The sequence below is a fragment of the Echiichthys vipera genome, assembly GCF_963691815.1.
Source record: "Echiichthys vipera genome assembly, chromosome: 17".
NCBI lineage: Eukaryota > Metazoa > Chordata > Actinopteri > Perciformes > Trachinidae > Echiichthys > Echiichthys vipera.
This window is the reverse complement of record NC_139842.1, coordinates 15,859,944-15,886,064: the sequence shown is the minus strand read 5'-3', so window position 1 is coordinate 15,886,064 and position 26,121 is coordinate 15,859,944. Positions and strand designations below refer to the sequence as shown.

General features: G+C 42.6%; 1 protein-coding gene across 2 annotated transcripts in view; it reads right to left on the bottom strand.

Annotated features, from left to right (window-relative positions):
• Window positions 1–448: 448 nt before the first annotated feature.
• pde4a (phosphodiesterase 4A, cAMP-specific) overlaps window positions 449–26,121 on the bottom strand; it is a gene marked incomplete at its 3' end in the record, with an annotated part of 38,275 nt that continues 12,602 nt past the window's right edge. Inside the window, exons 1-15 of one of the 2 annotated variants that reach the window (XM_083931134.1) lie at window positions 14,912–15,182; window positions 13,135–13,320; window positions 12,684–12,720; window positions 12,445–12,515; window positions 11,595–11,644; window positions 10,285–10,397; window positions 4,673–4,766; window positions 4,398–4,561; window positions 3,673–3,771; window positions 3,088–3,252; window positions 2,866–2,965; window positions 2,276–2,430; window positions 2,041–2,163; window positions 1,189–1,371; window positions 449–964 (exon numbers count right to left, since the gene is read on the bottom strand). In XM_083931134.1, coding sequence (XP_083787260.1) covers window positions 449–964; window positions 1,189–1,371; window positions 2,041–2,163; window positions 2,276–2,430; window positions 2,866–2,965; window positions 3,088–3,252; window positions 3,673–3,771; window positions 4,398–4,561; window positions 4,673–4,766; window positions 10,285–10,397; window positions 11,595–11,644; window positions 12,445–12,515; window positions 12,684–12,720; window positions 13,135–13,320; window positions 14,912–15,105 — 2,250 coding nt within the window. In that variant the 5' untranslated portion in view covers window positions 15,106–15,182. Of the gene's footprint in view, window positions 965–1,188; window positions 1,372–2,040; window positions 2,164–2,275; window positions 2,431–2,865; window positions 2,966–3,087; window positions 3,253–3,672; window positions 3,772–4,397; window positions 4,562–4,672; window positions 4,767–10,284; window positions 10,398–11,594; window positions 11,645–12,444; window positions 12,516–12,683; window positions 12,721–13,134; window positions 13,321–14,911; window positions 15,183–26,121 lie in introns of those variants that run through there. The other variant, XM_083931133.1, reaches the window with a different exon arrangement.

Below are 26,121 nucleotides of genomic sequence, written 5' to 3'. Positions count from 1 at the left end.
AAGCATACAGTCAAGTGTATGTGTGTTTGCATCTGCGCTGCAATTATACTGCATGACTGATGCATGCACGTACACACCTTGAATTGGTCTCTTCTACATGACTTTCTTCTGCTATGTGTTTGAGTATGTCACTTTATGTGTGTTTACGTGTGTGCATTTTAGTCCCAGAGTGCTACGCTGTCTTCAATTGCTCGTCTTTAATGATCTCCTGAATTCCTCTTAGTCTAAAGTTCGTTGTGAAATCAGTCGGAGGACTTGTCACCACTCCAAATCTACAGTTGCTGTGTAATTACCTTCTCTTTAAGCGTTTTTTAATTTATTCCCTTTTTGAAAAATATATTTAAAGGTCTGTATTGTCATTGCAGTCTTATTTGTTCTTGGTTTGGCCATTGAAAGGATGAACAAGATAATGTGTGCAAGTGAGAAAAGGGAGATACAGGAGCAGAACTCATGTATCTTCAGCTTGCGAAGAAGAATCTTCCTCTTCTTCTACAGGACTTGTGTCAGAAAGTCTCTCCTTTTCAGATCTCACCTCCAACTGAGCTTTCAGCTCCTCCTTCTCCTCCTCCACCTCCTCCTCCTCCATTGCCACCTCGTCTTCCTCTTCTATTATGTCCTCATTTTCCTCCTCTGCCATTGTGTCTTCCTCTTCTTTTTTACCCTCCTCCTCATCCTCCCCTTGACTGCAGTCCTCTGCCACGTGGTTTGGCGTAGCCTTGTCCCCGATGTCTCCCTGTTCTCTCTCAGAGCTGTCTTCAAGGGTGAGCTCAAACTGAAACTTGTCCATGCAGGTATTTAGATCCTTATCTTGGCACACAGGAGGTGGTGAGGGGCTTTGTGGGATAGTGCTCTGGTACCAGTCCCTGTTGTCTTCCAGAGTGTCCAAGATGTCCTGGGCATCAGGGTGCACAAGGTCCCCCCATGTCTCCCACAGTGGGTGGACAATGTAGTCAATAAAGCCCACCTGCATCCAGAAAAAAAAGAGTATGACAGACATCTTATAACTCACAGTGGTGTCATTTCACTCCCCACAAATCAGCATTAAAAATGTACAAGGATGACTGCTGTGATCAGAGATGGCAGATCACTCTGCACTGTGGTTCTCACCCCACCTACACCATTAACACTTATCCGGTGTAACCAGAATCATATTCATATATGTGTGTATTTCTGGGGCTGATCATTTACCTGGCTCTTTTCCACAGATGCGGTGTGTTTGTCGCACATGGGACTGATCTCCATCCCTCGCTCTCTCTCCTTATCTCCCTGCCTGAAGAACTCCTGCATGATTCTCTCCGTCCATTGTCGATAAACAGCCAGAGGTTTCGTAGGATTGCTCAGGTCAGCACAGTGCACCATGTTCCTCAACACCTGCACAAACACCCAGGCACATGTCATACACTACATTATGTGCATGCAAAGTTATAAGCACTGAATTCAGACATGCAAGGAGGTCATCATGCCGTGCACAACCAGCCTTCTGATTACCTCTTTCATTTTTACTTTATTCCCTCTTCCTTTCTATTAATTGCTAGTACAATTCAAAAATCCAGTCCCCTACCTCTAAAACTAGAAAGCCACTCTATTTCAAACCTCTTCAATCAACACCTAAACCTAAGCCTACTCCTCCCTTTTCCATTTCTTTTTTTAAAAGCCCCTCCTGCACTTATTACTGAATTGAGTCTGGCTTAACTTTGTTCTCTTCTCTTCCCACTAAAAGATGCAGAAGCTTTTATGTTTTAGCAAAATAACAACCTGCACTATCAACCAGGGCTGAGTATTGTCTACAACCTCAAAATATGAAACATATCACGATACAGAGGCCATGATACGGTCAGACAGACAAGTCACATTTGTAGCGGTGTCCATGTACAAAAGGTAACAACTACATGCCATGACATTTTGAGGAGCTGAGGAAAGGAATTAACTGTCCATGCCTCAGTGATGCTCGCTTCTTTTCTAACAGACTCAGAACATCTGCTAAATGGCTAAATTGTTAATTGAAGTTACTTGTAAATGAACTGGAAGGTGATGTCTCACCTGTATCCGATCAGTGTAATGGTCAAGCAGCAGTACTCCAGAACTTGTCACTTTCTTGGTTTCCACCATAGTCTTGAGGTTTGCCAGCAAACTCATGTGTTTAGACATATCTGTTGCCAAAACCTGGGGAGGAAATGGATAAGAATACATTAGAGAAAAATGGAGAATCTACAAGGTGGTAGCAGAAGAGAGAGAGTATTTCATGATACAGAATGAGTGTGCTGACAGTACTCACCATATCAATAACAAGTTTCCTAAGGCTCTGTCTCTGCCTCTTGCTAAGGTTCTGGAAGATGTCACAGTTATCCTCATGAAGCAGCTTGAAGCCCACAGCTAGGTGATGGTTCTCCAACACAGACTCGTCGTTGTACATCAGGGCTAACTCTGAGTCTGAGGGACGCACCATACAAAGCATATAAGTCAAAATCACATAGTTATTGCATCATGTCCCCACCATTAGTGTTGGAATCAGACTGGGGAGGCACTGTATAAAAAGTACAACTACTCAGTTGATTTTAAGGACAAAACACAGTGCAAATAAAGCTTTAGAGACAAATATCCCCATTTAGAATGATGTGTGCTTTTTCACTCAAACTGAGGATGACTATACTACCAATGGCAATATAGAATAACTTCAACTAAAGTGAGCGTACTCTAAGAAAATACTATTATAGTTATATAATCACATAGACCAAATGTAGAGTCTCTAAATGTAAATTGCATTCAGTTTCATGATTTCCTTTGTTTTACCCATTCTATTTTTTCTTTCATAATACATATTTGTTTTATTGTTTGTGTGACATGACTGATCTCATTTTGACTCACTTGTGTTTATGAGGAATTGGTTGGACACTCCTGGATGGTCCACATCGTGGATGGCAGCGGCAAATAACGCAGCTAATATCTCTAGATCAGTGAACACAGCCTGTCAGAGGGAAATTAGAGAAAAAAGAATCAGTTAAACAGTTAACAGTTTACTGTTGACTACTGTATTCTTTCCAGAGGACCTGGCTGTGTGTGTGTTGACAGATCAATAGAGGTATTTACATCTAAAGCCGGTGTGGATAGCAGTACATGAGTAGACTGAGTGACATCTGCAGCGTGGAGGCTGTTGTGGTAGGCCACATTGGCATGGTAGTGATCCTCCAGGGTCATCACATAGGTGACAAACGTATCCACAGGGATCCGAAAGGTTTTCAGTAGATCTCTTTCCTACAGCCACAGGTGTCAGGGTCACAGATGAGTCATACTACATGATATAGGATATAATCCATTGTAAGGTTGTCACAATACCAGAATTTTAAACTTACGTACACAATTAGAATAAACAAACAATACGCAATAGCACAGCAAAAAAAAAAGTCCTTAGCATACAAAACAGGATCATTTTTCTCCCTTTTTTAAAAAATTAAAAACCTGCACACAATGCTGGTACAGGAAAAGTCAGTCTGAACACAAACCAACACAGTTGATATTCTTTCCTTTTGTTTCACCTGTGCAGCCTTGGGTTGGAAATCTGATTGTAGATCTGCTTTTTTATAGCTTTGATACTATTGAATGGAAATGATATTGTTTTGAAACATGCTGTATTGTATTATCCCTTTATCCATTGTTAGTCTCCATGTCTCTCACCTGGAAGATGGCAAACATTATGCAGCTGAGGGGTCGGTTATTAGAGAACTCTGCCACACGAAAGATATTAAGGCCCCACATGTTCAAGTCATTCAGCTCCTGAAAGCACAACAGACAACATTAACATACGTCAGTACAACAATCAAGCAGTTTTTCATCCCAGTCCACCCATAAAGAAGCATGATGTGCTTTAGATTAGAGTCTTTAGATCTGGCTGAATAAAAACATGCAGTATGTAAAATGTTTTGTGACTACATGACTTTGTTTTCTGTTGGGGATCTTTCTTGATCTGATTGATCTTCTCTACTGCAAGACCTTTTCTTACAATGAGAAATAAAGAACGCTTTCTGTGACTCTGATGTTTACAGGTGACGTATTAAGTTGTGGAAACGTTTTCTGCTTTTGAACTCCTTTGCACTTGTGATATCACATCATGTGCTTTATAACAACAGATGCATTTTCCTTTTACCAGTTCACATAATCGGGTACAGATACAAATGTGTACTGAAATACATGTGTGCATAACTAACATTAACATAAAGAGGTAGAGAATAGTGGAAGGAAATACATGTCTTTTTTTTGGTGATCTTTTGTGTTATTTGTTATCTACTGTGCAGGTTTATGTGCATGTGTCTATGGAATAACTTTCTGTTGCAGCAAAACAGCATGAAAACAACAATCATAAACACAATAAAAACACAGTAGGATAATGATGTTTTATTTACCCTGGCTAACACATCCTCATGTTCAGTCTTCACGCCGAATCGAGGCATGGTCGAGTTTGAAAGGCTGGAACTGTGCGTGAGCTTCTTCACACCGCTGATATGACACATGGGCTTCTCCCTCTCCCTCAAAGTCGGTGATGGGATCTCCACATCGTTCTGCTTATCTGGGGGGGGCAAGAGTCAGAGGTCAGTCAGGATGGAGATTGACCTGGGGTCTAAACTTTAAGGGATTTGCTGAAGAGGTTGGTCACTAATGGATGGCAGGTTTGCTTTACCCAGAAAGGTCGTGGAGATGTATTCTGACACCTGGTTCCCTGAGCGACTCATCTCTGACAAATGGGACAGCTCCCTGTTCAACATCCTCTTGAACTGAGGGAAGGACAGACAGACACAGGAAGTGAGTGACTTGATAAGTAGAAGAGACAGGAAGATTGGTAAACCCTCAGAACTCACAACATTTTACTTTAGATTCCATTTGTACTGATACATAACAAGTCAAATGAGAAAACCACACTCATTCACATTCTAAGAGTGAGAAAATCAATGATGAATCATGCCTCCTCTTTTTGAGAACATACTGTTCAATACCCTAATTCAGTGTGCTTGCATTTTGATTGCATTTATCTGTTGCTGTAATGTGAAATGTTTCTTCCCCATACATCTACAGTTGCAATCATGAGCAACTATAGTCTGCAGGTCCTTGCAGTACAGGCACAAATGTGATTAAGCGAATAAATTATCCCCACAGACAGAAAACACTGTTCCTGAATGTTCTCTCAGCTTTTATGTAATTATTTTATTTCTATAGATAAAAAGGTGGCGTTTGGACACTTGATGTTACCTGTTGCACAAGTCATGTGAAAACACAATACGATTCGGACAAGACCCCTTCGGTCTGTGTGCTGCCGACTGATCTTTCACACATAACAATCTCCATGGCAACCAGAGTGGTTGCCGTGGCAACTGCCTCCTCACAGTCAGTCCTTCAGCTTGATGTGGGAACGGTGGCTGCTTGGGTGACAATCTGAGGGAGTAGGCAGGTGTCTATGACCTTTACCAAGGTCAACCCTCCCCTCCTCTGCTGTCTTCCTCTCCATTTCTCTCTGTTACATATATCTGCTCCTCCCTCCCTCTTGAGGTAAACAACACTCTCCACTACTGCCCTCAAGCCCCAAAATCCCTCTCTGTCACACACTCCACTTTGTCTTCCTGTCATTTCACAAACTTCATGCATTCCCTCCATTTTTCACTCTTTCTCTTTCAGTTAGCTTTCTTTTCCTATTCCAGCCTGGTGCTCGTTACAAGATAGGTCATGCAAATAGGTACTCTGACAGCAAATTGCACAATAAATCAGACAGACTCAGTCCCCAGGAGCCACGAAAGCAAGTCAAGCCCTGTGGCAGACTTAGGCAACAGGCTCAGCCCAAACCTCTCTCTCTTGCTCTCTCTCATTCTTTTCTTCCTTAATGCTGTAACGCTGAGTCATAGCTGTCAACCAACACTTCCACGGTGCCAGTCCGAGTGCCAGGACAAACAACACTCTTCCTCTGACACTGACTAATCAAGCAAACATGCGAACGTTGCACAGCCATGACCACTAGACACACACACACACACACACACACGTATACACTTCCATATGTGAGGGACCTAGGGGGGCTTTATTTTTTCTAGCAGTCTACGATCATGAATAGCAATAACTAAATAACACACATGCTAAATGTGACCCTCGCATGAACTACAATTGATTGATTCAGAGTGTAAAGATATCAGCAGAGAGGAAAAATCGTGAATCCTAATTTGTCCAATTCCATAAGACAGTAAATAATAAAGTCAGACTTTGTTTTGGCAACGCAGTGCCAGGATACCACATCTAATGCAAACATGACATATCAAAAAATACTCATGCAATGTCCTTCATACACTTTTATGGATGTTACATGTAGAGAAACATTTACTCAGGCAATAAGCATTGTCCTTCACTGACAATACACTTGGCTTCCTTGAGTCTGACACAGAAGGATGTGGAAGGATGGAAAGTGTGGAGGATTGAAATGGACATTATGTGACACTGCAATGTACCTGCAGTAAAGACGGCTACTTATCACAAAGTCTATTTCTTAGATCCTAAGCAGGTCTGTGTATTCTCGGAGGACAGAAATGTAGACCAGATATAGAGGGATGAAAAACAGGAGTGATATTGTCTTTTTGTTTACAGTGCTGCTGCAATGGAGGAATATGAGCAGAGTTAATAAACTATGTGGCTTTATCCCCGTTTCCCTTCAGGTGATCCATGTATAAATTGTGTACTGCCTTACAATTTCTCAAGCTACTGTCAGACACACAAAACCTTACTTCACCACATAAACTCAGTATATAATCCAGTCCACATGTACCACAGTGTAAGACTCTCACTTATAAACACATACAATTCACAAAATGACAACAAGTAGATGAGTTGCGAATGCATGCTTAGATGTAACATTTGAAGAGTCCACAGCATCTATCCAAGATGGACACTGCCAGGCCTTGTTTGCCCTCTGCAAGCTCTCCGAGCCCTACCTGGTCCCACCAGCCGATGAGCCAGGGCCTGGAGCAGGTCTCACAGAACAGATCCACTAAGGGTGTCCTGCGCTCCGCCGCCGTCCCATTCCCTTCCAGAACCCCTCCAGCAGCCGCACCAAGGTCCAGCTCTGCCCCTGCCCTCCCCTGCAGGGGGCTGTAGCTGGAGGAGCGGGGCAGCCTGTAGCCCCCTGGTACAGGCGAGGGGCAGGGGGATGGTGCCGGGTCAATGGCCTCCACCACACCCATGTTGAGGGTGACAGGGGGTTTTTGCCGATGGCACAGGCAGGAGGTGTGGTAGTGGAGCGGAGTGGAGGCACTGCAAGTGCCCCAGTGGCATGAGGGCGTCGTCAGGGTGTGTGAGGAGAGGCCACAGCCAGTCAAGCCAGGACACTCCAGAGTGACGGCTGCCCCGAGAGGGGGCCAAGGAATGGGGGAAGGGGTGAGGGTAGGGGCTGCTGGTGCAGACGTCCTTGCCTACATGCAGCACCCCTAAGCAGGCCACCCAGTCAGTCCAGAGTCAGGCTCCAGCCTCAGTGTGGTCCGAAGATGAGGGTCCCCCTGATGGGCAGACCAGGAGCCCCCTGGATCCGGCTGCTGTGGAGACTACATCTCATCCCATTTGCTGAGCAGACTGACCCAAATCTACAGTCACTGCAGGGTAAAGGTGGATGGGAGCCGAAAGAGGGGAGATAGAGGGAAACAGAAAAGGAGAGGGAGCGAGGGACCGTCTGAAGGGCACAGAGTGAAGCCAATGGAGGAGATGAGTGAGAATGTGAGAGAGATGTAAACGAAAAAAGAAATACGTTTGTGAGAGCTGAGCTGCTTGACAAACAGTAATAAAAAAATTTAGATGATGGAGGTGGGAAAGATGGAGTGATGGCAACGGTAAGACAGATTGATGACCGTAGTATCGAATGATGGAAGTAAAGGGAGCTTAGATGACAGAAGAAACATCGGGGAAGGAAGAAGGGAGAAACAGATGACAGTAGCAAGAGAAAAACAAGGATGGAGAGGATGAGAGAGGGAGAGAGAGAAAGAGACAGAGAGGGATGCAGGCAGGCCTGTAGCAGACAGTCAGGCTCAAGAATCACACCAGAACTGTGGTCTGGAAAAACAGGCTCCCTCTCCTTGCGTCGACTGCCCCTCCCCCACGGTACAGATCCAGAGGCCCGGCCCAGTCCTACCGGTGCATCAGCCAGCCTGTGCCGTCTCACACCAATCCCAGCATCACAGTCAGTCCACAGTTAGTCAGGCTACTCCTGATAGCTCAAAAGCCTAGTCCCCTGCTCCGAGTCAATCCATGCCTCAGCTGGCCAAAATGCCAGAGGTCTAATCCTGCCGCTTTAGGCTGCCGTTTCTCCTCCAATGCTCTGCCTCTTGCGCCATTTCCCTGGATGCTGTAGACAGCTCTCGCAAGCTAATCAGGCAGTGTGGCTGCAGGCGCATGCATGTGTGTGTGTTTTTGTCTGTGTGTGTGTGTGTGTGTCTGTGCTTGCTGCTGCTCTCAGCCTGAGTGCGCATGTGCAACAAGACAGCATGTACGTCTGTCGAATATATGTGTGTGTGCAAGGGTGTGAGTAAGAGTGAGAGACTGAGTGGGAATATTCATGTGTACCTCCATGTTGGCACAGTGTGGAGGATTTCTGTAGCTTAGTTGCGGCTGTGAATAGGCAGCAACATATTCAGAGAGATTCTGTTTACCCCACGAGACTTCTCTCTGCACATTGCATATGCACACATGTAAATGAGGTCCTTTAAGAACTCTCCTGTTATCTCTCCCTCAGTCCTTCCATCATAAGCTTGAATGATTATAAACACATAGAGCCTTGCCATTCATCAATAGTGATGTGCAACATGGGAAGAATTTCTAGAATAAAACAAACAAGGTACACAATCCTGTCTCTTTAAGACAGAACACTATTAAAGAAGCATCCCCTCTATTTCATTGGTTGTTGCCCAAACCACATGGCTTGTGGTCAGAGTGGCAAGCCAATGACTAAAAGGGAAGGGCAGACCCTGCTGCTGTTCGATAGCAACCAAGGTTACAGCAGAGACATCAGCATCAGGGCCTGTTCTCCCTCCCTCTCATGTCCTCCATAACTACCCTCCCTCCCCCCCTCTCTCTCCCTCTCCCTCTGTCCCCATGCCCCCACAAATACAAATGCATGCATTTAAGAAGCCTGCTCATGTGTACACTTACAAGCATGTAGATGTGGTATTTTAATTTGTACATCCAAATTCAATCGACCTGGCTGCATCTCTTGCAGCTGTAAACAAGCATGTTTTACTAGATGCCATAATGCCACGTATGTGGTGTTAATTATTCCTTCAGACAACCACAAGACAGCAAATATAAATAATTATTTTCAAGAATTACTACTTCTAATGACCAACTCTTCAAATGTATGCAATCTATAATAGAAATAAGAGGATTACTGTAATTATCTGATGAGTTCTAAACAATATCAGGGGGAAATATGTGAAGGTTCAGTGTGACAAGTGATAGAGGAGGCCGAACAAGCTAGCTGAAGATTTTTACAACCAAATGCAGTTATCTTGCAGTTGGCAAATTTGTTATTATTGTTTTTTTCAGGGGGGATGGACCGGGTTTGTTTCATTTACCTGTGACTAGTGAACCCCCCTCCCCCATGAACAAGTATTTTGGTTTTGTATTTTTTCTATTTAAATATAAAGTTTAGAGATTGTCATAGAATGAAACTGACAGAAAGGAAAATTACAAGTCTGGTTACTTTAGCACCACAGACTGCACCATGGAGCTATCGATACACAGCACAGGTAGGCTACTTAGAATTCAGAGCCATAGATTCTAACTTACACAAACCTGACAAAGGATCCATAAGTCAGGCAGACGAGACTAACATATTCATCTAAACAACCCACGGCCCCTGCACTCTTTCTGCTATTAGGGGATGGAGAAGGCATGGCAGGTGAACAAAGGTCATGCATTTTGTTCATTTTGCTAACAAGTTGGTTGGCATCCTTCCTCAAAACATTCAATAGTGAGTTTTGCATACTACTCCTGCAGGATTTTTTTTTCCAATTCATTTTAATATTGATCCTGGTGGAACTGTATTATTTATTTGTAGAGTGGAAGTTTAAACAGCAAGTTAGCCATAATGTGTTTTGTACTCTGCAGCTGCAACCCAACAATAATCAGTTCTCATAAAGTGATGAAATGTTCTCCTGAACCACCAATACACAGATATATGTTGTCCGTCAACAAGCTTAGCACCATACTGAGTTAATGTCGAGGCAGAAGGACAGTGAAAGTGAACATGTTGGTGTGTAGACAGGTGTGCACCTTGTTGGAGGCCATCTCGCTGACTGATCGGTGGGTCTGAATGGTCTCCAGCTGGTCCAGACACCAGTCCAGTTCCTCCAGAGTCTCCCGAGCCATCTGCTGGTATGTCTCCTCTGGGAAGGACACACACATACACACATACAGACGATATGATCCTTGCCTGTTAACGTCCCGTAGCTCAGTAAGTTAGTTTGAAGTTTAAGACTTGAAAATATTCCACCTTGGCTACAAATGCTTCGACTAGTAATCCAAATGTATACAAACATAATTTACCCTACTCTTAAATTTATTGACAGGTCTTTTAATAAATGTAATAACACGTGACAACAACAGAGTAAGAGTATGATGTAGTCATGTTGTTTTATATCAGTATGATGTTTGTAAACAGAGTAAGAAAGGACAATGTTTCAAATTATGATCAGTTGAATAACACAAAAGTTTTTTTATTCAAATCATGTATTGGTTGCTGTAAAATTGATTGGCAGGTCTAATTATACATATTCACATTATACATCAATTACATCAATATGATTTGTGTATTTTAATGCTGTAAAAATATCATATTCATATCAGTAATATTTATCTACACATTAAAAGTGGGATCATATTATGATTAGCTTATATACATTGTATTGTATTGTATTGTATTGTATACATACAAACTAGCCAACTAGGTTTTTCATGAATTCTGATGAAAAAATCTTGAAAAAATACATTAAGTTCTGCTTCTCACAAATCTGTAAAATTGTTGATCAATTTTAATTTTATTATTATTTATTTATTTATTTATTTATTTATTTTATACAGAAATCTGAGTACAAATAATGAGATTAGAATCTAGACAAGAAAGATGTATGTGTGTTCGGTACACTGATTCTCTACTCACAGGAAATCAGGGCTACATTTTAAAATTCAGATTTGTATGTATGTATATCTATTGGACAAACTTTTGGATTGGACCTAATTAAGTGTGTTTGGTGAATTTGGCTAAACAACATACAAGTGCTCATTTTAAGGCAGTCTGAGGTCTGACATGTTGTCCTTCTAATAAAAAAGGTTCTGTGAAAATGAAGCTTTTCATACATATATATATATATATATATATATATATACGTTTAAACAGGGATTCAGCTCTCTTGGCATCTGCTTTTTATATCTTGTTGAGTCATTTAAGTTCTACCTAGTCTCATAAAATGTATGTAGCATGTTCATTTAAGTGGAGTGTGGGGGGCCTTTAGTGTGTCCTTACAGCCATGTGAGGGGACTGTGGGACTCTTTGCACAAAGAGTTTTAATTAGCTGACAACATACCAGAGAGTGTAGCTTGGGGAACAGTGGGTTGGCTTGTCACTGGTGACCTCCTGTGGACAAACACATCATTACATCAGAGGGAGAGCTACACGCTGCTGCCCCCTGCTGGGGTCCAACACACAGTTAGGGTACAGGATGACAACACACACTACAGGAAGAGGCAACAAAAGCCCTGGCTCACAGAGGGGGTATAAATATTTTTTATGCATGTTATTCAATCATATAAAGTGATAAATGGAGGCGTGCATGTCTACATCAAAATGTCTTTGAATCCTAAATAACACTGCAATGTGTGATTTTTTTATAGTGCATAAAAAGGCAGTTGTTTCTCTTCAAATATTCAAGTATCCAAAAATAGTCAAAGACAAAGCCTGAGCGGTGCTCTCCTTTTAAATAGCCTTTGTGATTTTTATAATTGTGTAGTGAGGGAAGCACAACACTGAATAATTATAGATGCTGATAATTCTGTGGTGCTTTATATATCATATTGACGTGGAGCTAAAAGCCTGCCAACTCAAGCTCCCTTATCTGCTGCATTACAAAGGAGAATAATTTTAGCATCATTGACCATCTCCATTGTCTGGGTACAGAGTCAGGGACATACATCTGAGGCGATGACGTTCTCTGCACTCAATCCTCAGCCAGTGAGTTGGAGAGATGCCAAATAATGCAGATCATATTTTTCCTTGAGCACAGCCTGATAATCATACACTGGTTAATCACGATGGCATAAGTGTTTCCCCATGGGAGCAAGGAGAAGGAGACATTAGCAAACACACACTGCAAACCAAGCAGGCAGTCGTGACGAGTGTAAGTGGAGGCAAGGGATGTTTGACAGCATGATACTGACTTGTTAGTGGGTGTTGTGACATTGGCGAGGATGGTGAAGTTGCTTCTTACAGTTCGTAGGCTGGCCAACACCTGGGGGATGGATGGACAGCGTAGGAGGGTAAGAAGGACGAGGGTGGGAGGGAACAGGAGGGAAGTGGGGAGGGAGGGGGGGCAAGTTCACTGCACTAATTTGCCACTTTTTCTAGTCATTTACAGCAATTAAACATGTCAGACAAAAGTGCATGAGGAAAAATATACCTGAGCGAATGGGGTAACGATCATGTCTTCGGCGTGCCTGCAGGACAGAAGATGAAACGTGCAGAATGAGATGGATGTGAGGGGTTAGGGTAGCTGAGGCACTCATTATTTGTGTTTATATGAGAGGCTGCATCTGTGTGCTGGATGTTTACAAAGACCTGTGTGGATCTAAACAGAGACATAGTCCTGATATGCACTAATGGAAGGTTTTGGGTGTGTTAAACGTACTGAAAGAAAATCCAGGAAACAGAGAACAGTAAACTTAAAGAGGATTTGTCATGATTTCATTAGCATAATGATTGCATAATTACAGTCGAAACTGCTGTGTTGATGGGAATAAAGTGCAGTTGGTGTGGTGTGTGTGTGTATGTGTGAGACACTCCAGGTTGAAGAAACAGGTTTATATTCTGTCTGCTACGTGATGGATTTGGGATGACAGCTTCATGCTTACCCCTCACTGTTGATGGAGGAGTTGCGTGACATGGTTTTGGGGGACGTGTCGTAGTCGGAGTCTGAGCGGTACAGGAAGGACTCCCTGCGCTGGCTCTGGGGGAATGAAGGGTGGAGCACCAACCCAGGACTCGCCTGCGACTCCATGGGACTGCGGCCTGGCGAGGGACCATTTTCTGAATCGAAGCTGAAGAGTTAGAGAGAACAGGGAGGAAATTGTTTTTTACAGCTGGTAACCACATTTAATGTAGGTGCTTGTTTTGCTGCTTCTTCTTTTATTTCACATTGACAACAAGATATGCCTAAACACCGAGACACAAGCCACATAGAGTCCATCCTCTTGTAGTGTTTGAGGAAGTTGAAGAAAGAAAGATGTGACAGATGTTACAGCATGAACATGCAGTTTTGACTCTGAGGTGCCGTTTGATTGGCAGACTGCCACTGGGTTGCCCTGAGAATTACACTTAACTGACAAGTCATATTTTATATAATAACACCAGAGTGGATAAAAATGAAGTTCCCCTCCAGGGACTAATAAAGGTATGCTTTCTTTTCTTTTCTCTGTTATGTCGAAGTGGGTAAAATGAGCCACATCAACCGCAACGTCTCTCTGGACCAAAGATGTCTTTGTAAAGATGTGAGTGATTGAGATTTTTATCTCTTTTTAGGATAAAATCCTAACAGTATTTAGACAAATTATGCATATTAGGACAGCTTATTCTTATCAGGAAACATCAATAACAAAAGAAAAAGATACAAAGTGGATACAAGATATATAGCCTATCATCCTACCCAAAAATATTCTGCCAGCAGATCGCTGATTAACATTTATGCCAAAACACAAGGCTGAACTAATCTGAGATCCGTTCAAAGACAAGCTTAGCCAAAGGGGACATGGCAACACGCTTCTCAGGTTACAAAACTCCTCAGCCCAACTTTTTGCAGCTAAGAAATGAAGTCAGTATTAACTGAATGTGGTTTTAGAGTTTGGCATCATATAACAAGAACAGGATGGACCATGTTGATGTTTAGTAACAGTACAAACAAGTTATCTGACAATATTTGTGAAAGGTATATCGCTTGAACTCTTAATCAGGTTTCTTATACACTAAAACTGCTACAAGACATCAAATGCACTTCAGATATAAGATATATAATAATATGAATAAATCGTTACTTCAAGGGTGAAGTCAAATGATGAAGATGAATGAAACGATGACAAGGACAGATAGGGAAGTAGGTTGCACTGTAGCTGCAGCATCTATTTTTAATGTAGAATTACTTTTATCTCCACTGCACCTCCCCACGTCTCCTAAACTTCTCAAACATTTGTTGTCAACACAGATCTAAAATTATTTTTAGAGTTTACTTCTAAATTGGCCAATTAGGAGCCTCTCCTCACCCCAGAAGGCTTTGTGAATTTGGCAGATCAAATTATCATTAAACAAGTTTCCTCGGTAATGAATAACATCAAAAATGTCTGCCGGGGGACCCTCTGCGAGCTGCACACGTTAATCCTCGTTTCCCCCCCGAGTTCAGTGTGCTGAATTTCAGCACTTCACAAAATCTAATCCATCTGTCTGGTTGTTAGAGTGTGTGTGGAATAATTTACTGACATCTTCTGTAGGGAGTCACATTGAACAAATGTTTATAATATGCCTCCTCTGAACTGATGCAAAACAATCACATATCACTCCAATTTGTTATTAACAGAGCAGAGATCAGTAAGTGAGAACTGGCTCAAATTATAGATCAGCGGTTTGGATGTAGAACTGTACCTGCAAATACACTGAGACGAGCGCCTGCGCTCCTGAATACTGCGGTTCAGTTTCATGCGGCGAAAGAGAGCAGAGCCCCCGTGTCCTCGAGAATGATCGACCGGTGACACAGGTGAGGTGAGCGAGGGCGTAGCGGGGGGGCCCTCAGGACTCTCCCACAACGTCAGCTGTCGTGTCAGCTTCCTCTGACTCATCACTGCCAGCTCTGGCCCTGATGGGGTCAACCAGTTAAAGAAAACTCCCTCAACCTCCACTTAAAACTGGCGGCCTCGCTCCGTTTGGCTGTCTCCCTCCTACGCAGTCCCCCTCGTAGACTTTTTAGTGTGTCGACTCACGTCTCAGGCAGACAGCACCTGTCCTTGATACAGCTGCAAGTTCTAATAGCAAGGCTTGATCCTCCTTTTAGTCCTGCTCTCTCACGAGTCTCATGCCAGAGGAGTCAAAGTGCATTAACATGCATATCCTGCGCTGTGATCCTGGGTGCTTAAACTCCAGTTCCCCCCTTCTCACAGCCTCTGTTTGTTCCCTGGATTTATGCAGGTATCCTTAATCCTTGCCTGTGCGGGTTTATTTAAGGTCTGTCTTCTCCTCGGCGTCCCAGAAGAGAGTCCTTCTCGTATTTCACCACCTCGGCTCTGTTTACTGCATGCTGCTGGGACCGGCTGGCCCAAACAGGAGCTCTTTCCTCATCTGGCCTTCAGGTTGCTGTGGCTGCCGTCTCACGACCTTCGGGACGCTCGGGCTGCAAAAAAAACAACTGCGAGGATCTCTGTTTATGTCCTAATTAGTCAGTCTTTCGCCCTTCACGTTGTATCTGTTACTTTTTTAATCTCTTCTCCGCGCCTCCCGAGTGCAAGCATGTGCTCTCACTTTCCTTATCTTGCTGCTCACAGTTCCTCTGCAGCAACAGGAAGGCTGATCAGTAGAGTAACAGACAACAGGAGTCCGAGCACAGCAACACACGGAGGGCTTTGTAATGAGGTTTTTAAGAGAAGATAGAAAACACCCCAGAAAGAGGAGGAGAAAAGAGAGGAAAAACGTGAGACTCAGCCTTGTGTAAATGTTTACATGTTCTACTCAAAAGCGTGCAAGGTTTGCGCCCAAAACATTTCTTATTTTGACATCAACAGCGTCGCACACCAACAACACTTTCCTTGGCCTTTAGATGTGAGCAGACACAGTGCTACCTTAATATTCTCCATGAGCAACAATTAGAACATGAAATAAGTTTTAAACAAGGTGCATTAGGTCAACCACAAGTAATTCAGTGAGGACTTTGGAGATAGAAATGTTAGACTGCCTCAAGCGTCTTGGTTTTTCAACACAATGCAACTCCAAATGTAGAAACATTTATTCAAACTTTCACAGCTGCAGGTATCAGGTTTGCTGGCAGCCGCTGAGGTGTTGTTATCATAAAGGGGTAATTGCTTTAATAATAGAAGGCACTGTAACTATCTTATTAACCCCATAATTACCTAAATGCCATTGAGAAATAACACTGTTGCAAGTGAGGAAATCCCCTTTAAAAAGAGAAGTGGTGAACAAGTTATACATAAGAGTTTCTCAGTAATGATTGCACAGCGACATTACATTCCTACCAATACTCTACATCTCCACATAGTTATTCTGGTTAAAGAAATTCAATTGTCTGATTACAAATAGTGAAGATTTTTCTTCTCACATATAACTGAGAAGAAAAGAGTCAAAGATAAAGATCTCCAGGCCATTTTTTTCTTAAAAAAGCAGGTGGAGGTACTTTATAAATATTTACAAGTATCAAAACGCTCAATTCACAGAGAAAAGCACATATTCAGAAACTGTGCCTTTCAATGAGCCGTCAGGACTTCTGTATGGTTGTGATGTTACAACTATACTGCTGTATATATAGATACAAAGTGCAGCTACAGTGCCGTTACAGTCATTCCCTGGCTGCACTGATGGTGCAGAGATACCAAGAGCGCAGATGTGGAAGACCCAGAAACACTGACCAATCAGAGCAGACTGGGCTTTTTTTGGAGTGGGGCTCAATGAGACAGGCGTTAAAATGGAGTGTTTCAGACAGAGGGTGGATAGAGGTATGAGAAAACTAATGTTTAACTTTAAAGCCTGTAAAAATGGTGTTTCAGAATTTTAAGCCTAAGTTATAAAGAGAAATGCCTATTAAGATTCTTAACCATTTTAATGTCTGTACTGCAGGTTCATGTACTTAAAACATTAAAAACAAATAATAACATTTCATACTTTCCAACATCACTTGCTGCTTATTCTTGATTAAGTCTCATTCTTAATTTTTGCTTGGCTGAGTGGAAAAACTCACTCCAAACACTTTTTGTTTTTGGTAGCTTGGTTAACCTTTAGTCAGTGTTTGGAATACAGATTTTAAATTGGGTGTATGTGTGTGAGTGTGTGTTCCTATGTGTGTGTGTGTGTGTGTGTGTGTGTGTGTGTGTGAGTGTTAGAGAGGGAGACATTGTGTGTGCAGGCACGTCTGTGTGTGACAACCTGCATTTGTGTGTTGATTTGCAACTACCGTGAAGCACAAAGAAGAAAATTCAAACTTTGCGTGTCCCAATTTGAATATACACTCTGCACATACCAAATAAGAGCACAAATGAGACGACTTGTGAATAGTATCTGTTTTTTCCTCAGCCTTTCTCTGCAAGAGAAGCTAAAAAATAAAGGGCAAGCAGAACCTGCTGCATGCATTCAGTGTTCCACCTTTCCGCAAGCAGCTTAAAGCCAAGCAAAGAACACAGTTAAGATAAGATGCCTTGTCAAGCTGTTTCCTCCTCTCCTCTCGCCTTCCACATCAGTATTACCCTTTCTTCTGAGTCTCTCTTTTCCCTCCCCTCTTTTCCTGGTAGAGAGTTTGTTTATAGGGCACAGGGGATGGATGGCGGCGCTCGTCTTGGAAAGTCGCTTATGAAACAGTGCCTTTCAAAGACTGACTTTGGGAAAACGTCAAGAATTCTAATTCACAAGACAGTCACTATCGTAATCTCTGGAGAGACAATTATTCTATCTACTATTAAATACACGAGTCCCAGCTCAATAATAGCTGGTGAAACCTCTCAAAGTGACTCGTGCGCACATGTGGACGTACATGTGGATGCGCACAGTGGCAGAAACCCCCACCCATGTTGCACATAACTGCATGCACACACACACACACACACACACACGGAGAAGCATTAACGCTGATGCTCTTTTGTTTTCACTCAAACACTATAAAAAGGCAAACTAGATGCTTTTGATTATAAGCTGGGCTGTGGGCAGCTCTCTTGGTTTCATTATGTGAAAGCAGAGTCCCTGGGGTGTATCGCTGTGGACAATGACATGATGATCAGAGGCTTCAGAGGGAAAGGGATTTGTGCCAGCTGAGTGACTCCTTCTTATGGACGATAACAAACTGTCTCTGTCAGGATGGAGAGGAGCACATTAAATCTGCTGTCTCTCGTGTGGCCCTGATACCTGATCTGCCTCACTCTGTTAACTCACAGAGGCTTGGTGACACACGCCATTGACAAACCTATGGCAATTGATATGTTAACAGCGCAGCACTACGTGACTGAAAGATATGGTCACTGACTTGGAAAAATGAAAAGCTCATTTATCGCATGTGCAGTGGCTGTGTAACATGAAGCTGAATTGGATTTTGATAGAGAAATCTTTCAGGTATTAGTGTGGTTCTTATTAAATTAGAACTATGCATCTTCTCACAGAGAGTCCTTGTGTGCAGAATAAGCCGGGAAAATTGAACTGTTCTGAAACGGCACTTCATTTTCTCTCGTCTCTGCACACGTTTCTGTAACAAAAGGGGGGAAGCTTGATTCCATGTCATTAATACGTTAGGCTTCAAAGGGCTTTGGAGCTCCTAGTCAATGCAGCGATTAGTTTAATTAAACCTTTAAGTCTAGAAGAGAGTTTAGGGGAGATTTACATACATCCCCTCCATTGACCTTTTCTTGCAATCGATTATTCATTAACAATCATCACAAGGAAGCCCTGGTGTTGCTACCGCTGCTGCCACATCAGCATTTTCACAACGGTCTGGTTGGTGCAGGCTCCCCTTTCCTCTACCCCACTGTACGGTGCCGTTAATCAGGATGAGCCCACCCTTATTCATTTAAGCTACTTTGAAAAAAAATACACTCCCAGTCAATCTCCCCCTCCGCCCCCTTTTCTTCATTCTCCTCAGTTCACTAAGTTAATGATTAACCTGCCTTAGTCCATCACCCTCTCTCTCCCAATGAGTCTCACAAACACACACACACACACACACACACACACACACACACACACACACACACACACACACACACACACACACACACACACACACACACACACACAGTCCGTACTCTCAGCTCAGTAGAGAATGACAGTTATTTCCTGCCCCCGCTTCCTCCTCTGCCAAGCAAGCACAGATGCTTATTCCACGTGCAATTGCACCCCCTTCAGTACACCCCCCGTCCACCCATGAGCTGTGCCTCACCCAGGCATTTAGCACCTGGCTGATTGCTACCAGTATGGGGGTGACAGTGAGGGGAGACGAAGGGAAGAGAAGCAGGGACTTGCAAATTGGGAAAGGCTGACCATGTAATCACAGCTATACTCCATTGCTGCGGTTGAATCATCCGCGGATCTATCGAGCACATTAGTGGTTTTTATTATGAAGCACTCTCAGGCTAGGGCGTGCTTTTAAGGCAACATGGCCGTAACTGACACATCTCAAATGTCCAGAGCAGGCTTGCCATCTCAGCTTGCCTCGACTTGCCCTTTGTTCCTCTCAGGCAATCACAAGAGAGATAGAGAGAAAGCAGCACGCTCAAGCCTGCTTCCATTTTAATGTCGACATTTACAGTACGGTGCACAAGAAAAAAGAAGCTCTGAAAGGGATGTGATGGCGCCACATGGGCAGAGAGAGGGCATCTGGCCACTGGAGCTTCACAAAGCCAGGATGAGAGTACTGTAATGACATACATGAAGGAGGGGGAAATACAATACAGGACACTGGAGCAGAAATAAATAGTGTGACAGTGACAGGTTGGTCAGTATTCACACTCTAAAATCTGATCTTTAGTGAAATCAACTAATCTTCTGTCACTAATTAAATGTTATTAGATAAAATTTCTAGTCATCACAGTCACAACCATTTCACAGCTTATCATCATGAACTTTGAAGTTTTGTGACTTCTTGCAAACTGGCCGCTGAACGCTCATTGAACTCATCAATTCCAGTATGTTAGACAAGAAACATTATCTTATTTGCATATTTGCCAGCATTCATTGCATTTTGTCCGAAGCTCGCCAGATATCCCTTTGTTACTCAATTTAAATACAGTTGCATGACGGAGGCTTGTTATGAGTCTTTTCATGCATGCATAAAAACTCAGATGAGTCACAGATATTTTCTCAGATAAAAATGAAAACAATACTATCCCAGATGAAAATTCAAATCCACTTCAGCCCCTACCCCCACACTCTCAGCTTTTAAGTCAGCAGAGCTGCAGAGAGATCTACATTTTACTGGGCTGAATGTGGCTGCAATACTGAAAGGACTGATGCAACTGGAGAGCGAATATGACTTGAAACTGTTAACTTTTCAAGAGTATTGCTTTAAAACAACTAATGATCAAACCGAACAAACCCATTGACTTAGTCGAGTAAGTAATGTTTTAAAGTGAAGTGGTCCTGACCTCCCTCAGTCCTGCCCCGTACACTGCCCCTCCCATGTTCACGTCCCAACTGTCCACTCCATAGACTCTCCCACCCATCCAGCTCTCCTCTGCGCTGTGGTCAGATCACAGAGCTGGGGATTACAGCAGATTATCCAGCCCACAGGATAACCCACCCAACACCAGCAGCCCTCACCCTCTCTTTTAGGAACAACCCGGAAGGATTGGCCACAATCACACACCTGGCAAATACCACAGGAGAGGGATTTATTTTATAGGCTACACTAGACAGGATAATCAGCCTTTATTCCACACAGCAACAGGGCCTGGACATTGTGAAAGGACATCCCGCCAGCCCTCTTAATCTATTAATGCACTGTACAAAATAAATTCCACCTGGACTGAGTGGTTCACAAAAGACAGACAAAGCTCTTAGTGCAGTGTTTTCTTTCACCTAAGGAATTTGGCCTCTGCTGCTGTGTGGATTGTCTTACACTCTGTCTTCTTTGAGACAAACCAGAGGTGTCCGTCACTTTACATCACCATCAGTAGATCTCTGAACTCCCGCAGACTCACAGGAGTCTCTCCTCAGGTGGAGACCATCTTCTGTCACCACCATGTCTACTTCACGGGTTGCTTGACTCTCAACTCTGTTCAGATGCAACTTTGTCCTACTGCATGACCTACTGCACAGCACATGGCAGATGTATGCTACATTTCAAATGCAACAATACAGTGGAGTGAGAAAATATTATAGGGCATTCACCTCTTATTTTTGCTGTGCTGAATTTGTACAGCACATTGGAATTGATTTGAGACAGTGACTATGAGATTAAAAAACCCAGCTCCTAGCTTTAATATCTGGATGTTTACACCAACACCAGATGAACAGTGTAGAAAATGTTGCCTTTTTTTGGTCATGCAAATTTTAGAGGATGGAAAGTAATTCAACAAGTCAGAATAAACAGTCATAGTTTACATTTGGATGCAACCCCTTGCAGTCATAGTGTAACACTCTGCCAGGTCTGTACTGCAGCTATCTTCACTGCTTGCTTGTTTTGCATCCTTTTTACCCTCAATCTGGTCTTCGGGAAGTCAAACACATGCTCAGTTGGACTAAGTTCAGATGGCTGACCTGGCCAGTCAAGATTGTTTCACTATTTGGACAGTAAAACTCATTGGTTGCCTTTTATCCAGGATAATTTTCCTGCTGTAATATTCTAAAATCGGGGGACTTTGTAAGCAAAGAGCTACAAATCTTTACAGACAGCGTCTTGGCAGCCTTGTCTTCTTAAAAGTGTTAGAAATCCAGGTGCACAAAGGGCAAAAAAGTCAAAATTCTATAACAGCTTCTTAAACATGAATATTTTCTGGTGTCTTTCCTCCTCTATGACAGTAAACTGAATATCTTTGAGCTGTGGGGGAAAAAAAGACATTTAAGGCTGTCATTTGGGTCTTGGGGAAACAATGATCGACTTTTTTCACCTTTTTCTAACATTTTTTAGTCCAAACAACTAATTTATTAATTGAGAAAATACTCAGATTATTCGACAATGGAAATGTGTTAGTTGGTTGCAGCCCTATTATGCATTAAATACCATTTATTAAAAGTTCCCCCACTTTTGTAAATTTTGTAAATGCCCCAATTTTGGGGGGCAAAATCCCCCCCCCAATACTGTTTCAATTTCATACAATGCTCCTAAAAATTATGTTTGAAACTGTATTCTGAAATGCTCCATTTTGGGTTACCATTTCACAACGTGCGCTGGACGCTGGAAAAATACGTTTTTTCCTTGAAACGTAATTAAGAATGCAGTTTCCCTGTATGGGAACGTAAATATTTAAGAGGCTGGGTTGGTCTTGGAGTAAAGCCAAATAAATGAAAAACGTCTTTCCAACTGCTCTCTGTCTCTGCACACTACTTTGCTGTTGTCTGCTGTACTTTTGCATCGGGTATTAGAAACAGGGGTAACCAGGTCAGAACAGCTTGTATTATTTTCTATTTCATTCTCTCTGTGTCTTTTATACGTTGGATCTTCTGCCTATCAGAGTATCTTTCTCACTGTCTCTCTTCTCCAACTCTTGCCAAATGCAGCACCTAACCCATCTTTCCCCTCCTTCCTCCCCTCTTCCCTCTTCATTCTCGCCCCTATAGGAGCTCCCTACTCTTTTATATGTAAATCCCTCTCTATGCTCCAGGAGGCTGTTTAGTGTGAAAGGTAAGCATTTTAAATCCTGACTCCCAACAAACACCCAGCTTTTTTTTTTTTATTATAACCAGAACATCAGGAGGGTAAACGGATGACCTGTTTGTTTAATGAGCATTGTTTCTATCAAAAAGCACCTTGCCAGTTTGTGTTAAAAGAGCTCTGCTGTATCTCTCCTCCCTTCTGCTGTTGTGGAGACAGAGCCTGGGCTAAACAGATGGATCAGCTGACACAGAGAACCATCCTAAGAGATGACAGATGGAGGGACGTGTTCAATTGGTGCTCTGTTTAGTTTCCTGCCACTCGCATCCAGATAAATTAGGAGTTGAGCGAGTCCTCGACGCTGAGAATAACTGTTCTAAAGCAGCGAGAGCAATAAAAGGATATTGATTTGCTTTTGATGTTTAATGGAGTTTCTCGAGACTCTAGCAGAGGGGGGACTTGAGGGGAAGGAGGAATGGGGTACAACCAGGTAAAAGTGGTATCCATCTGAACTATGCTTAATGAATTTGATTTTAATTGCAGTGACCGGCATTCCTAGAGAGTAGAAGATGGCTCTTACTAAACCCAATTAGTGCATATTGTGGAGCAGAGATAATGAGAGAAGAAACAGCTGAGAGACGCTGGAAATGCAATCGAGCTGGACGACTGTAGAAGGTAGTGATAGCACTGGCGCCTCTACTATACCACCAAATCCATAAACCTCCCTCCCTATGCTGTGTCCCCCTCCCTCCCCAACAAGCCCACACAAGGAGTGGTATTTTTAGCGCATCACCCTATCTCTGAGATGGAGCGCGTAACTCCCTCTCTGCAGGCTGGGGCTGCTTAGCTGGGCCTTTTTATTTTAATCCAGACTAGGGAGACAGAGAGAGAGAAGTGTGAGTCATCCAGAGCTACCTTTGTGTCACTATCTATCTATCTATCTATCTATCCATCTATCTATCTATCTATCTATCTATCTATCTATCTATCTATCTATCTATCTATCTATCTATCTATCTATCTATCTATCTATCTATCTATCTATCTATCTATCTATCTATCTATCATTGTGCATTTCATGACCTGAAAATCTACATATTTCTTCTATAATTCTAAATTCTGTCATATTTAATCCAATCTAGGAGTGAAATGCAGACTAATAAGCAGTCTTGGCATCCAATTTGTCATACATATTCCGCAGCACAAAGATGGTTGGCTGCATATTACCCTGGAGTGATAGATAATTACTGATATAATGTGGTGCAAAAACAAATGCTGGGCAGGGCGCGGCCGAGTGAGAGAGCGTGCAAGGTTGATTTGAACATACAACGAAATGGTCCATTTAGCTCGATGCTCTCAATTGTCCAGTAATGCATTCATTACTTGGCTGAATAAAAGTGAGTGGACCAATGAATTGCTTCCCTCTTTTTTTGCTTGGCTGTATTGTCTTCATATTCAACCCCATGTTTAGCAGTTCTATACAGTAAGAACGTGATTTAATAACTGATGGAGTGATGGGTAAGCTCCAGTTTATGAATTTGACTAAAAAAAACAACCAGCAAAACCAATTTTTCTTTTAGAAAAGCCCTCACCTATGGTCATGAGCTTTGAGTAGGGACAGAAAGAATGAGATCAAAGATAGAAGTAGCTGGAATTAGTTTCAACCCATTGGGTGTCTGGGCTCACCCTGAGAGAGCTTAGACAGGGACCTTTGAGTTGAGCTACTGCTCCTTCGCATAGAAAGTAGAGGTGGTTCTAGCATCTGATAAAGATGCCTCCTGGGTGCAACCCTTTGAAAGGTTTTCCAGGCACGTCCAAATGGTGTGTACTTGGTAGACCCAGTACATGTTGGATGGATTATATATCTAATCTGATTTGGGAATGCATTGGGATCCCATGAGGAGCTGGAAATGTTTGTTTTCTTTAAATCCACTATAGCTCGGTTTTTGACCAATTGGGACCAGCAGAAACAAGTGGTGAACACGATGTTGACATATTATCACGTCCAGTTGATATGTTAGCAGTTAACATGTCACCTGGAAAATGTACATCCAATATTTGCTCTCATTTTAGGTCATTTTTGGTCTCCACTTATCCCTGAGGGAAATGTCTGGCTCTTTAGCTATTAAATTCTCCTCGCCTGGGTCCAGACCTATGAATCTGCACAGTCTGTAAGTTGACTGATCTGTTTGACATTTTGACATGAAACAGCAGTTTCTTGATTGAAAAAGAAATCAATTCATTGAGTGCCACGGGGGGACTTATGTAAACGTGTCGTCAAGCTGTGTTTACATAGACGGCATGTCTTCTTAATATGGCCTGACATCGTTGTTCGTTTTTACTTTGCTCCACTCCACTAAAGGGAAACTTTGCCGGCCCTCAACCAGTTCTGTATCATTACAACGTGGGCAGTACAAGCAGGTGGAAAAGTGTGACGTGACACTCCTCCCCTCCCCCACGGAAATCAGTCAGGGAGGAGGCAATGTCAGAATGAGCATAACCAGTTGACAATTCTGTCCGATATCATTCAAAATTCTCCACTTTGTTCCAACAAGTCCTTGGTTTGTGCCCTAAAATGAAGTCTGAAGTTTTGTTGATCAATACATCCACGACAGACTACAGTCTTAATTACTATGGCCATTAGAGAGTTTTGTAACATTAATGTGTTCTTTCTGGGCATTTGCTGAAGCTGCCAGTCTCCTGGGTTTACCAGCTACTTAGTGGGCCTACCATTGGGTCCTGGGAAAGCAGCATACAGTAGTTTATGAGCTTTTGGCGGCAGAAAATGATGCCATTAGACCAGCGAGAGTGAACCAAAGCCGGAAACCTTAAACAATGACCTGAAAGATGCAATAAAGCGTCTCAGAGTCGAGTGATAATTCTCTTTGGGTTCATCAAACAACCCCTTTCACATCACATGTAGTCATTTTATCCATTGGTATAAAAAATATTATTATATCTGAATAAAAGATCAATAATAATATCTCTTTTGCATAATAAAACACTGAATGTTTTATGTTTTGGTAAATGACATCCCTAGAGATAAAATATACCATAAATTTAACAAGGACAATTAAAGTAAAACTGCACTCCAATTATAGTGCTGCTATAATAGGCGTTAACCAGGAGGATAATGTTAGCAAGAGAACAATAAGAATTGGTGTGATCACCCTGGATAGCAGTTAGATATCATTAGTGTGGAAAAGGCAGGATTATCTGTGTGGATGCATTTATCCTGAAACTGCCTCAGGGCCATTGCCTTTCAGCAGGGCAGTGAATGTGACATGCTTGTCTGATGAGTCATTTGTCTGTCATTTTTATTCTTATGTCGTTCAATGCTCTC